At 35.3% G+C, this 14,207-nt stretch overlaps 1 protein-coding gene across 1 annotated transcript in view; it reads left to right on the top strand.

Annotated features, from left to right (window-relative positions):
• The first annotated feature begins 5,434 nt into the window (after nt 1–5,434).
• Nucleotides 5,435–14,207, top strand: part of mfsd2b (MFSD2 lysolipid transporter B, sphingolipid) — a 47,739-nt gene continuing 38,966 nt past the window's right edge. Inside the window, exons 1-2 of the mRNA NM_001365964.1 lie at nt 5,435–5,488; nt 6,632–6,794. Of these exons, the coding sequence (NP_001352893.1) occupies nt 6,639–6,794 (156 nt within the window). The 5' untranslated portion in view covers nt 5,435–5,488; nt 6,632–6,638. The remainder of the gene's footprint in view (nt 5,489–6,631; nt 6,795–14,207) is intronic.

Raw genomic sequence — 14,207 nt, 5'->3', positions numbered from 1 at the left:
ATAAAAAACTCAAACAGGTTTGGAACCGAATAAGTAAAATATGATAAAATTTTCATTTTGTGCTGAATTCAGGGTTCCCACGCTTCTAGAAAGTACTTGAACTTCATGCATATGAATTTAAGGTCTGGAAAGTACGTAAAAACAAACAGGTGCTTTCAGTAACTGAACAAATCTTAAATTAAATCTTAAATACAAGACAAATAATTCATTTGATCAATATTTCAGAAACTGCATTTGAATATTAGTGTTGAATTCACCTAGTTGTGTATGTTTTGCACAGTCTTGTCGCCTATCTATTAAGGAACAACAAATAATAATAACTTCTAGTTGATCATTTGGGATGAGAAGTGGCTTATGAAAGGCAAAGGCCTCTAGATGATGCTTATTTTACCAAAATAAAATATGATCATTTCCAACAGAAATAATGTACAGTATAGAATATAAAGTCATGGTGCAGTGGAAAAAGAATTAATATAGTGTATGACTCCCATGAGTTTGGAGGACTGCATCCATACATCTCTGCAACGACTCAAATAACTTATTAACAAAGTCATCTGGAATGACAAAGAAAGGGTTCTTGCAGGACTCCCAGAGTTCATCAAGATTCTTTGGATTCATCTTCAATGCCTCCTCCTTCTTATCCCAGACATGCTTAACAATATTCATGGCTGGTGGCTGGGCTGGCCAATCCTGGAGCGCCTTGACATTTTTTGCTTTCAGGAATTTTGATGTGGAGGCTGAAGTATCTTCTGTGGTTTGTAATGTAATGGGCAGCACAAATGTCTTGATTCCTCAGGCTGTTGATGTTGCCATCCACTCTGCAGATCTCTCGCACGCCCATATTGAACGTAACCCCAAGCCATGATTTTTCCTTCACCAAACTTGACTGATTTCTATGAGAATCTTGGCTCCATGCGGGTTCCAGTAGGTCTTCTGCAGTATATGTGATGATTGGGATGCAGTTCAACAGATGATACATCAGCAAAATCTACCTTCTGCCACTTTTCCAACTGATCAAGTTGTTATATGAAGTCAAGTTATTATTTGTTGCTCTTCCAACTGGGATCGACGACAACACTTTTGTCAGGAAGTGTGCAGGATTTAAAATTATTAGTGATTTAAAAAGTCCTTAAATTTGGTGTTCATGAACATGTGGGAAACCTGTGAATTATTATTACCGGACACTTTAAGTTGATTCATTGTCATTCAGCAATGCACTTTGGTCTAACTTTGGTCAATCTTTATTATTGTATAATATAAACCTGACTGCTGTTTCATATTAACCTCAGAATTTTCCTCCTCATTTCCACATATTGTTTATGGTCGCACAGAATGTTGGGAATATGTTTATGTTTAATGCCAACCATATGAATGATTTCCTGGCCTGTGGGTTGAATGTCAGGAATTTCTGAAGTTAATGTGACTTTGTTTTTTGTTTTTTTTGGTCAGCTCTTTTTTTTCAGACCTGATGTGATTTTTATTAACAAGTTTAACAGAGTCTGTGAGCTGTTAATGCAAAAATAAATATAAAAATCAGTCATCAAACTACAGTTAAAGTCAGAATTATTAGCCCCCCCTGTTTATTTTTTTCACCAATTTATGTTTAATGGTGAGAAGATTTTTTTCAAAACATTTCTAAACATAATTGTTTTAATAACTCATTTCTAATAACTGATTTACTTTATCTTTGCCGTGATGACAGTAAATAATATTTGACTAGATATTTTTCAAGACACTTTATACAGCTTAAAGTGACATTTAAATGCCTAGGTTAATAAGGCAAGTAAGAGTAATTAGGCAAATCATTGTATAACAATTGTAGACAAGTGAAAACAAAATATTACTTAAGAGTCTAATAATATTGACCTTAAAATGGTATTTAAAAAACCAAAAAACTGCTTTTATTTTAGCCAAAATAAAACAAATAAGACTTTCTCCAGAAGAGAAAATATTATCAGACATACTGTGAAAAATATCTTACTCTGTCAAATTTTTTTTGGGAAATATTTAAAAAGAAAAAAAATCACAAGAGGGCGAATAATTTTGACTTCAACTGTACAGTATATGCACATGCAAGCTGATAGGTCTCCTACAGGCCTCCTAATCTGCTCCTACATTATTATGATGCAGGAAATGCTAGCATGTGCAGTGCGTTTTTTGAAGACCCTCCTCCACCCTAGCTCCACCTGTGCTAAGATCTGAGACATGGATTACACATATATTATGTTTGCAGCAGCATTGTGTTATTGTAATAATCAACAGCGATCTAAAGACTAGGGTTGGGTACCGAAACCTGGTAACCAGTATGCACCGGACCAAATCAGCTTATGAATTTCGGTGCCTAATTCCGATGCCACTGGTGCTGCGACAAGAACATAAGAAGCATCAAGGGGTGCATTAACGGCACACATAAGTAAGTGTTGTGTCACACCATTTCTAAATATTTATTTCTAAACAACCTTGAGGGATACGGACACCATCAGCGATGTCAGGCGTTTGTTCTTGTTGCTTATAGAAGGCAAAGCGCGCAGTGGTGAGCGACTCCCTTCAACAACACGCATGATCTCATGCAATTTGCTTAAACTAAGCATTATAAAGTATGGCTATATTTTACGAGCAGGGATTCTAACACACCAACATGCAGCAGATGCTTCACAAAAGATGCATGTAAGGGGGGAAACACGTCAAACTTATGAAATTTGAGGGCTCATGAAATCAACTTAAAGGTGCGGAATGGACGATCATTGACTACGTTTACATGGACATCAGTAATCAAATGATTTGCCTTAATCTAATTAAGACAATACTAAGATTAGGGTGTTCACATGAGTTGCTTTTTAAATGTTCCTTTCATGATTCCGCTTTCCATGTTATAGCACATAATTCGATTAATATCATTATGTCACCGCGCCTTCTGCGTTTCGTGTAATTTGGGGTGTTTTATTTTTAATTAGTCCACTTTAACTGCAGTTTGGCACTTTTACTTTCATTCTGGAACATTTATGAAACATGACGTTGATGGATCTATGTGCTGTAACTGGGAATCGTAAATGTAACGTTCAAAAAGCAACTCATGTAAACACCCGAATCATATTATTGTCTTATTAATATTAAGGCGAATCATTAGATCACTGATGTCCATGATAAAGTAGTCACAAACCCCAAACATAGAAAAAAGGTGTTCCCTGATTTTGATGACAGCCTTTCCACGGGTTAGTTGTAAGCTAATGTATAATGTAATATCTGTTAATAGCATAATGCAAAGCTTGCATTCATGCTAACAAACAAATGATCAAAAGAAATATATTAATGCAATTCAAATATATAAAATACAAATTGATGTTTACTTTAAACGTATAATAAAAATATATTCATATTGTTCAATTGTAATGATTAAAATATATAGTTTTTGTCAAATAATTTTGTGGCTAAAAAGTATTGGTTCAGGCATCATTACCATTTTAAAAGTATCGAGTTAGCGGTATTGAAATAACCCTAAATGAGACCCAACCCTACTATGGACTGTAGATCGCAGATGAACTATACACACATCACAAACTACGACCTCCAGAATGCAATGGACAAATCAACACCTGCTTCAGCTGACCATTCAGACACTCACACTCAGACACACACAGCTGCGGTGCATTCCACTTAATTACCTGGACTGCATATTTTAGTTTGTGTCTCCTTCTCGTTTCTTGTTTTTTTTTTTTTTTTTGCTCCTATGATTTCTGTGTGTTTTCTAGTTTGTTTTGCCTTGTTTTAGTTTTGTCTTGCTTCGTTATATATTTTTTCATGAAATGTTTAAGTGCTGAGTTTGGAAACGCTCTTTGTTTTTTCTCCTTTGCACTTCACCCCGGAATGTGATGCATGTCTGTGTATATACTGGCAGTGGCAGGACTCGGTACTTGCTCTGCTATAATAGCCAAAGCAGCAGCAGCGGAGCAGATCTATACCACCAAGACCAAACATATACATAATATTGCCCCGTGTATATCATTTTTAAGGTGACACAGTGGCGCAGTAGGTAGTGCTGTCGCCTCACAGCAAGAAGGTTGCTGGTTTGAGCCTCGGCTGGTCAGTTGGCGTTTCTGTGTAGAGTTTGCATGTTCTCCCTGCTATGGCGTGGGTTTCCTCCGGGTGCTCCAGTTTCCCTCACAGTCTAAAGACACGCAGTACAGGTAAATTTGGAAAGCTTAATTGAATAAAAAAGTGTCTGGCCAGCCAAAAAAAAAGAAAAACCAATATTTGCCAGGATGTTCCTGAGTCTCTCCCAGTATTAAAGTAAGTACATTTTAGTGCTGTCAAACAATTAATTATGTCCAAAATAAAAGATCATATTTACAATTTATATTTTTGTGTTTATAAATATATGCATGACTATATTGTATAAAATGTTTATATATATATATATATATATATATATATATATATATATATATATATATATATATATATATATATATATATATATATATATATATATATATATATATATATATATATACACACACACACACACATACACATTTATACATTTAAATTATACATACACAGTATGTGAAAAGTTTTAGGCCACTAGTTTTTTCACCCCCCAAAAAGGTTTAAAGTTGGTTGTTTCTATATTTTTCTGTAGCATGTTAGTTTGAAATGTCTATTTACATTTCCAAATGTTATTTTTGTCATTAACTGTAATTCTGCAATGAGAATATTGTCTGCACAAGGAGTCTGACAACAGCCAGTGCTCCACAAAGAGATCTGATCTGATCATCATCCAGACAAATTAAATCCAGAAGAACTTTGGCAACGTCTCTAAGAAGCTTAAAAAAACCTGCAAAGGTAAGTGTATAAGTGTTCCAAGTGCTTTAAATGCAAAGTGTGGTTATACCAAATGTTGATTTAATTAATATCTGTTAATTTAATAATAATAATATGCATTTATGCATTATTGTTGAAAGCATCCTCACTTTAAAGCATTTTTACACAAGTGTCTAAAACTTTAAATAGTACTGTAGCTTTGCACACCACTAAAAAATATTTTAAAATATATATTGTCATTTTCAATTTCTTGCTTTATTATTATTATTATTATTAATAACAATAACATTATTTTTTTTCTCAATTTTTGTGGCTTTATTGTTTTTATTATTGTCATTATTATTATAAATTATAATATATTTTGATTTATCGCTGCATTATTATTATTATTATTATTATTATTATAAAAATATGATTATATTTTTATTTAATTTCACGCTGCTTTGTAGTTCTTTATGTACTTATTATTTTTGTAATTAATTAATGAATTTATTTATTCACTTTATTATGACTGTCCTGCAGGGGGCGCGCTGTTGTTTGTATTTCTCGTATTGAACGCGCTGCTGCTGCAGTGACTGTGTGTGTGTGCGTGTGTGTGTGTGTGTGATGGAATGAACCCGCAGTTCATCACCGCTGCAGCAGCTGCGCGCCTCACCGCATCCCTCAGGTCAGACTCTGTTTATCTATCTATCTATCTATCTATCTATCTATCTATCTATCTATCTATCTATCTATCTATCTATCTATCTATCTATCTATCTATCTATCTATCTATCTATCTATCTATCTATCTATCTATCTATCTATCTTCAGTCGGTTTTTTTTCTTCACATGATGTCACTTGATTTGAAACGCACGAAAAACATCATTAGGCTTTTTGTAATATTATAAGTAGCCTACTGACAGCAATGTGTCTGCTATTTTGTTTCATTATATATTCAGCACACACACATAATTAAACTCTAACACTTATTATTTAGTGTTTTGGTGTCAAGTATGTACTGTTTTGTATTGCCTAGAACTAGTGCTGTTAATTGTAACCAATCGAGTACAAAATAAAAGTTTGTATTTACATAATATCTGTGCGTGTAGTATTTACTATGCATATATGTAGTTTATTGTAGTATGTAGTTGTAAAACATTTAAATGTGTATTAATATTTATATATTTTATGTTATATCATGATATTCATAGATAATTAAACAAGTTCTGTACATGTATATACATATACACAAAAATGTAGTTAAATATGCATATTTAATATACATAGTGCACACAAAATAATTATGTAAATACATTTTTTTAAATATATTTTGTATCCAATTAATTATTTAACAGCACTACTGGGTTCAAGGACAAAGAAATAACCATACAGAACATATCAACTAACACAACAATGAAAGCAAGGTACAAAAAAATAAATAAATAACTCAACAGGATGAAAAATAAAACAGCATTTCGAAGCTACTTTGCTTTAATTTAAGAAAGAATAGGATAATTAGAAGTATTTAGAAGAATTAAACATTAAAAATCCAAATACAGAATAAATTCTAACACTTATCATGGCTTTTCTTTTGTTAGAGACTGAGACCAGACCATATTTAAATAGGGTTCAGTTTTGTTCAGCAGAACTATTTTTTAGTGCCAATATAACAACTACATCAGGTTTAGGCTTATCTTGTTTTGGTACATACTGTAGATTGAGATCGCATCTGATTGGCTGATGTTTGTGAGTGACAGCTGGGAAGCATCTGTGCTGTGCATGTGGCCTGTACAGCTGTGTAACCCTGCCCATTCTCCGCTTCTGCAGTATGTGAATGAACACAGCTGTAACAAGCTCTGTGAAGCCAGAGAGTTTATCTGCCGTCTCTGTACCGGCTGCCATGGCCAAAGGAGAGAAAGCCCGGGTCACATCAGGGGATAAACTCATGATGAAGCACCCCGAACCTGCTTTCACCAAGGTTCCGCCACAGGTAAGGCAATGTGATGATTGCTTTTGCTATTTTGTTTATGCAATGTTTATCCTAATGCATTTATTGCTAGTGTGTATATGCATTTAATCATAGGTACAATATGATAATGCACTAACTACACAGAGTAGCAATAAAATAGTAGAAATAACTATATGATTACAGTGTGTACAGTATGCGCAAGTATTTAATTTTAAGTATGCGTTGTTAGTATGCATATATGCACCTTGAATGTATCTCATACTAACTTAAATAGGTTGTACTCGTTATTGATGTCAGATTGGAGTAGAACATAGCTATATGATAGCATTTTTACAGTGTTTACAGCATGTGTATGCATTTAATTTAGTCAAGTATGCATTCTTAGTATGGATATATGCACCTAAAATGTATCTCATACTAACTAATCAGGGTTGTACTCATTACTGGTGCCAGATTGGAGTAGAAATAGCAATATGATTGCATTTTTACAGTGTTTACAGCATGCATTTAATTTAGCATGCATTGTTAGTATGCATATAGGCACCTTAAGTGTATCTAATGCTATCTAAATAGAGTTTTACTCATTATTGGTGCCAGAAATAGCTATATAATCGCGTTGTTATAGTGTTTACAGTATGTGCATGCATTTAAATTAGTTAAGTATGCATTATTAGTATGCATATATGCACCTAAAATGTATCTAATACTAACCAAATTGGGTTGTACTCATTGGTGTCAGGTCAGAGTAGAAATAGCCATATGATTTAATTTTTACAGTGTTTACAGTATTTAAAGTATGTGCATGCATATAAATTACTTAAGTATGCATTCCTAGTATGCATATATGCACGTAGAATGTATCTAATACTAACTAAATAGGGTTTTACTCATTTTTGGTGTAATGTTAGAGTAGAAATAGCAATATGATTGCATTTTTACAGTATTTACAGTGTGCACATGCATTAAATTTAGTTAAGTATGCATTATTAGTATGCATATATGCATTTTAAATTCATCCAATACTAACTAAATAGAGTAGTACTCATTATAGGTGTCATGTTAGAATAGAAATAGCTATATATTTGCATTTTTACAGTGCTTACAGTATTTACAGTATGTCCATGCGCTTAATTTAGTTAAGTATGCATTGTTAGTATGCATATATGCACCTTAAATGTATCTCATACTAACTTAATTGGGTTGTAATCATTATTAGTACCAGGTTAGAGTAGAAATAGCTATATGATTGCATTTTTACAGTGTTTACAGTGTTTTCATGCATTTAATTTAGTTAAGTATGCATTCTTAGTATGCATATATGCACCTAAATGTATCTAACACTAACTAAATTGGGTTTTACAAATTATTGGTGTCAGATCGAAGTAGAAATAGCTATATGATTTCATTTTTACAGTGTTTACAGTGTGTTCATGCATTTAATTTAGTTAAGTATGCATTGTTAGTATGCATATATGCACCTAAATGTATCTAACACTAACTAAATTGGGTTTTACTCATTATTGGTGTCAGATAGAAGTGGAAATAGCTATATGATTGCAGTGTTTACAATATGAGCATGCATAAGTAGTATGCATTGTTAGTATGCATCTATGCATCTAAAATGTATCTAATACGAACTAAATTGGCTTGTACTCAATATTGGTGCCAAGTTAGAGTAGAAAATAGCAAATTGTTAGTATGCATATCTATAATATTATTCTATTTAAACCAGTTATTTCCACCACCAATTCCCTAATACACTGTGCTTGGACCAATGATTGTTGTATGTGGCTCTGTTTAATATATAATTTAAAATTAAAGATTGCAACATATAACATATAAACATCACACATTTTTACACATTGCTCAGATCACATTAAGTTCTAAAGCGCTTTTGCACAGTTGTTAGTACACATATATGCAGCTGAAATGTATCTAAAATAATATACTGCACTACCTATATAAGGTTGCACTGATATTTGGGATCAGGTTAGAACAGAAAAAGCTGCAGATTTGTTTTTTGTGCAATGTGGAATCAGTAAACACACTCAGTAGGGGGGGAACAGGTGCCAATACGCATGTATTTTTGTTTTGTTATGACACCGGTCTGATTATTTCTGCATCAGTACGTTATGAAAGTATGTGGAATGGCATGTTTTAATGAGCACGGGGAATGTTTATTTCATGGATGCTTCACCATCACACATGCCCGAAGGCTGTTTAGGCGTAGCACTGACAGGCAGACAGTCGAACCCACAAGTACATAGTGCCGTAAAGACGCAAACTGCTCTTTTCAGTTCAGTACATTTTGAGTTTAACCAATTGCGCCAGTCAAAAATCATGTCTGAATTCCTTTCACGTGCCACAGGCTCCAGTGTATTATCAGCTGGGTCGGAAATAGACATAAATGAAAAGCTGTGATTCTAACAGTTTGTTTGCACGCAGATGTTTTTCAGAGATTTTGCTTGCCGATGTAAAAAGATAGTATGATATTTGGAAGCAATCTGACCTTTTCTCTTGGTCGAAAATGGCAGGGATGATCTGTCAAGTGAAATAATGTCAGTGCCGTGTTGTTCTTCTAAGCTGACCTTCTGGTCGAGGGGAAAATGGTGGTTGTGTGTCAATAATGTATGGAAAACACACTAATGGAGCTCTTGTTCTCACGGAAAAGATAGATGGAGACTCTCATGGAGGAAGGTTAAAGATTTAAAGTGGAAATTGTGGGGAATTTAGTTCTACTGTGGGTTTGTGGGCATATCAGCATGCTGATAACTTCTTTTTTTGTGGTCTTAAAGTTATACTGTAAGATTAATTTAGTAATGTCTTGGAAGAAAATTACTACAGTTGAAATAAATGAGTGGTTTTGATTAACAGATGGTGTATATTTATTAATCGAGTGGCTGTACATTTCTAAAAGATAAATGTGACAAATGACAGTAAACAATCTTAAATTGGTCTATCTGAAGCTGCTGGTGAAATAGCTGGAGATTGTCAATCTGCACTCTATTTCTTTTCCTGCAGTTACCGGTTGTAATGTCGAATTTGAACCACTGAATTAATGGAAGCAAATTGTTGAACTAAAACAAAAATAAGCTGAAAATTGCCTGAATATTATACCTCATATTTTTAAACAGAATTGGATATTGTGGAAGTATATTCTATGAAGTAATGAACTCAACCAAGCAGGCACAGGACGTCAACATGATGTCAGAGTGACGTTGTAGCCCAACATCGTTGGACATAGCATTTTGTTTGGAAATGAAAAGAGGGTTGACATCAGACCCCAACATCAGGCCCACATCAATGTCCCACATTGGACAGGTGTTGCATTTTGGTAACTTACCAATGCAACCTAAAAACAACCAAATATCAATGTCTAATGATGTTACAGCTTGATGTTGTGTGGACGTGACCACTATGACGTCCATCTGATGTTGGATTTTGGTTGCCACACCTGATGAATAAATGTCAGAATTTTTGACGTCAATATGAAGTTGGTTTAAGATGTTGACTCGACGTTGGATTTTGGTCACTTTCTAACACAACCTAAAATCAATAAAATATCAACGTCATTTAACGTCATTATTGGATGTCAAAATAACATTGTCCTTGGATGCTGACGACTAAAATATAATCTAATATTCACAATGTCTCGTGACGTAGTGTGTCTGCTGGAAGTATGAAAATGTGTGTGAAATATTTTTAGTTTACAAATTTACAGCTTAAATAAACAACTATGTTAAACTTCAGGACCTAAAAAGACAAACCCTAGCTGCGTCCCAAATCGCATACTTATGCACTATTCTGCGCCAGTTTGTAGTATAAACAGTGTAAGTAGTGCGTTCACACTGAAAACTCTAAAAATAATAAGAGCACTTTAATTACCTGTCCTGGATGATGCACTCATTCAGCCGGTAAGAGGAAGTGTGTAATGATGGACACTTCACGCACTCAATGACCACAGGTTTGCTCATGTGGCGGAAGGGGCGGAGCTATCAGGCGCACATGTTGGATAACTTTTATTTATTTTGGATGGTAAAAACAGTGTGGTTTATTCATAAACTAATTTCGAGAGGATCCCGGGCTTATGATCAACACGGCTGGCTCCTCATTAGCTCCGTAATTAAATGATTACAGAAGCATTATAAATAACCAGAGTTTTTCACTCCAGTTATCTTCGTCTTGAAGCTTCACCCCTTCCACCCTTACTTTTTTTTTCCGATAGGGCGATACGGTGGCCCAGTGGCACTGTTGCCTCACTGCAAGAACACCGCTGATTCAACCTCCTATCGGGCTGATCGTTGTTTCTGTGTAGAGGTTACATGTTCTCCCCATGTTCGCGTGAGTTTCCCCCGGGTTCCCAGGTTTCCTCCCACCGTCCAAAAACATAAACCATAGCCATCGACTAAACCAAATTATCACCTAAGACAACCTTAGTTTACACTTCTCACATGGCGACTAGCAGGGGAGTTCTTGAGACCTACCTGAGCTCGAACTCCCCTCTCGCCCTTCTAACGGGAGGGAGCCTCGAGGATATTACGAGCTCAGGGCTTTCTCCCGGGACAGTATGCCAAATACGCTTTATTTATTATCAGCTAAGCGTGAACTCCTGAAATTCTTCTACAAGAGTGATATTAGCGTCTCCAGATGGTACATGTGGTTATACTCATGGCAGGTATTGTTTGGTAGTTTGGTAATTTATTTCACTGATTTGGCAAACGTCAATTTGAATTTCCGCTTAGTGAAAAAAAACAGTGCTCCATTTGGGACGACACTACATACACATACTATACTGTTGAGTGTGTAAGTGCATAAGTACATAGTGCATGAGTTCATAGTGTATAGTGTATGCCATTTGAGATGCAGCTCCTGGCTATTCAACTATTATACTTGTTAATTCAATGCATTATTTTCTTCAGTTACGACTATTCAATAGATTTTTTTGCACTCATTTTGTTTCATAGTTTTTAATTGATCACAGTTCTAGATATATTACTGTGGTAAAAGTGACTGTCTTGTTTTGTGTGACCTGAATACTGAGACACCATCAGAGAATACGTGCCTCAGCAATCATGAAAAAATTATCGCCACACTTGCTAGTCTGGGTTTTGGAGAGCTCGATGTTGGTTTTCGCACTCGCTGCATAAAAGCAATGGCATTCCGACCAGTTCAGGTGAAAGTCCAGAGAGAATTTGACCTTGCAAGTGTAATGATAAAATGTTTTTTTTTTTTTTTTTTTTAAATCCTGCTGGACACGAAGCTTTAAACCCGTCATTATGTCATCCAGATTCATCCTCACGCAAACATATACTGTGAAAATCAGCTTAGAGCAGAAAACTGTGAGGATGTAGGCTAAGCACAAACAGCTTATGGAAACCACAGAGTCATAATGGGTCACATTTCAGCACAAAACAAGAAAAAAGAAAACTTCATATACATGCATGTTGTTTTACTGTATTACAACTCAAAATATGTACTTAAAGAGATATTAAAAAAATAATCCTCCACTTGTTCCAATCCTGTTTGAGTTTCTTTCTTTTGTAGAAAACACAGAGGAAGATTTACTGAAGAATGTTGGAAAAAAACAGCCATTGACTTCCATAGTGTTGTTTGTTCATAGTATGGATGTTAAAGGCTGCTTTTTACCAACATTCTTCATAATATTTTGTTTTGTATTCAACTGAAGAAAGAAATTCATAAAAGTTTATAACCACTTGAGTGTGAGTAAATGACCATATTGGGTGAGCTATCCCTTTAATTATCAAGGCAATATTGCAATCCAAATCTAATGTTAATATACACTCACCGGTCACTTTATTAGGTACACCTTACTAGTACCTTGTTGGACCCCTTTTGCCTTTAGTCTTAATACTTTAAGGGCATAGATTTCACAAGCTACTGGAAATATTCCTCAGAGACATTGGTCCATAATGGCATGATAGAATCATGCAGTTGCTGCAGATTTGTCGGCTGCACATTCATAATGGAAATCTCCCGTTCCATCACATCCCAAAGCTGCTCTATTGGATTTAGGTATGGTGACTGTGGAGGCCATTTCAGTACAGTGAACTAGTCTGAGATGATTTACGCTTTATGGTGTGTTGTCCTGCTGGAAGTAGCCATCAGAAGATAGGTACACTGTGGTCATAAAGGGATGGACATGGTTAGCAACAATACTCAGGTAGGCTGTGGCGTTGACACGATGCTCAGTTGGTACTAATAGGCCCAAAGTGTGCCAAGGAAATATCCCCTACACCATTACACCACCACCAGCAGCCTGAACCAAAGCAGGAGGGATGCATGCTTTCATGTTGCTCATGCCAAATTTGTCAAATCAAGACTCATCAGACCAGGCAATGCTTTTCCAATCTTATATTGTATCTTATATTATTGCGTTCAGAGATGCTCTTCTACAGATCTCGGTTGTAACGAGTGGTTATTTGAGTTACTGTTGCCTTTCTATCAGCTTGAACCAGTCTGTCCATTCTCCTCTGACCTCTAGAATGAGCAAGGCATTTGTGGCCACAGAACTGCCGCTCACTGGATATTTGATATTTTTCTGACCATTCTCTGTAAACCCTAGAGATGGTCGTGTGTGAAAATCCCAGTAGATCAGCCATTTCTAAAATACTCAACCAGCCCGTCTGGCACCAACAAGCAATACACTTAAATCACCTTTCTTCCCCATTCTGATGCTCGGTTTGAACTGCAGCAGATCGTCTTGACCATTTCTACATGCCTAAATGGATCGAGTTGCTGCCATGTGATTGGCTGATAAGAAGTTTGTGTTAACGAGCAGTGGAACAGGTGTAACTAATGAAGTGGATATAAGAGTGTATATAACATATATTACATACAAAAAAGTGTCATCTTTAATGCATTGCATAAGCTCTGTGATATGTCAAAATATGGCTGAAATAATATCCCATCATCATTCAGCGTAACAGATTTATTTATGTGAAAATGAAGCATTCTATTTATTCTTACCTATACTTCTTTAAATATGTAAATGAGTAAGTGATCATGCCAAATTTGACAATATTTAAAATGATAACAAAATAAACTAAAACTCTGGGGTTTGAAGAATAGTTTAAAAGTAGAAACATTTTAAGACACCAGATGCCACATTCATTCGTTCTTTCGTTCGTTCGTTCTTTCATTCGTTCTTTTCATTCATTCATTCATTCATTCATTCATTTCTCCTTGGCTTAGTCCCTCATTTATCGGGGTTCGCCACATCGGAAAGAACCGCTGTGACCTATTTCGGCATATATTTTACGCAGCGGATGGCCTTCCAGCTGCAACACAGTACTGGGCAAGACGGAAACACTCTTGCATTCACACGTACTCAAACACTGCAGCCAATTTTGTTCATTCATTCATTCTTGCCTACTGAGCAACCGTGCTGCCCAAAAAGTAAACATATAAACTGAA

The sequence above is a fragment of the Danio rerio genome, chromosome 20 (assembly GCF_049306965.1).
Source record: "Danio rerio strain Tuebingen ecotype United States chromosome 20, GRCz12tu, whole genome shotgun sequence".
Taxonomy (NCBI): domain Eukaryota; kingdom Metazoa; phylum Chordata; class Actinopteri; order Cypriniformes; family Danionidae; genus Danio; species Danio rerio.
Note: the sequence above shows the minus strand (reverse complement) of the source record. Positions and strands in the feature narration are given on the sequence as shown.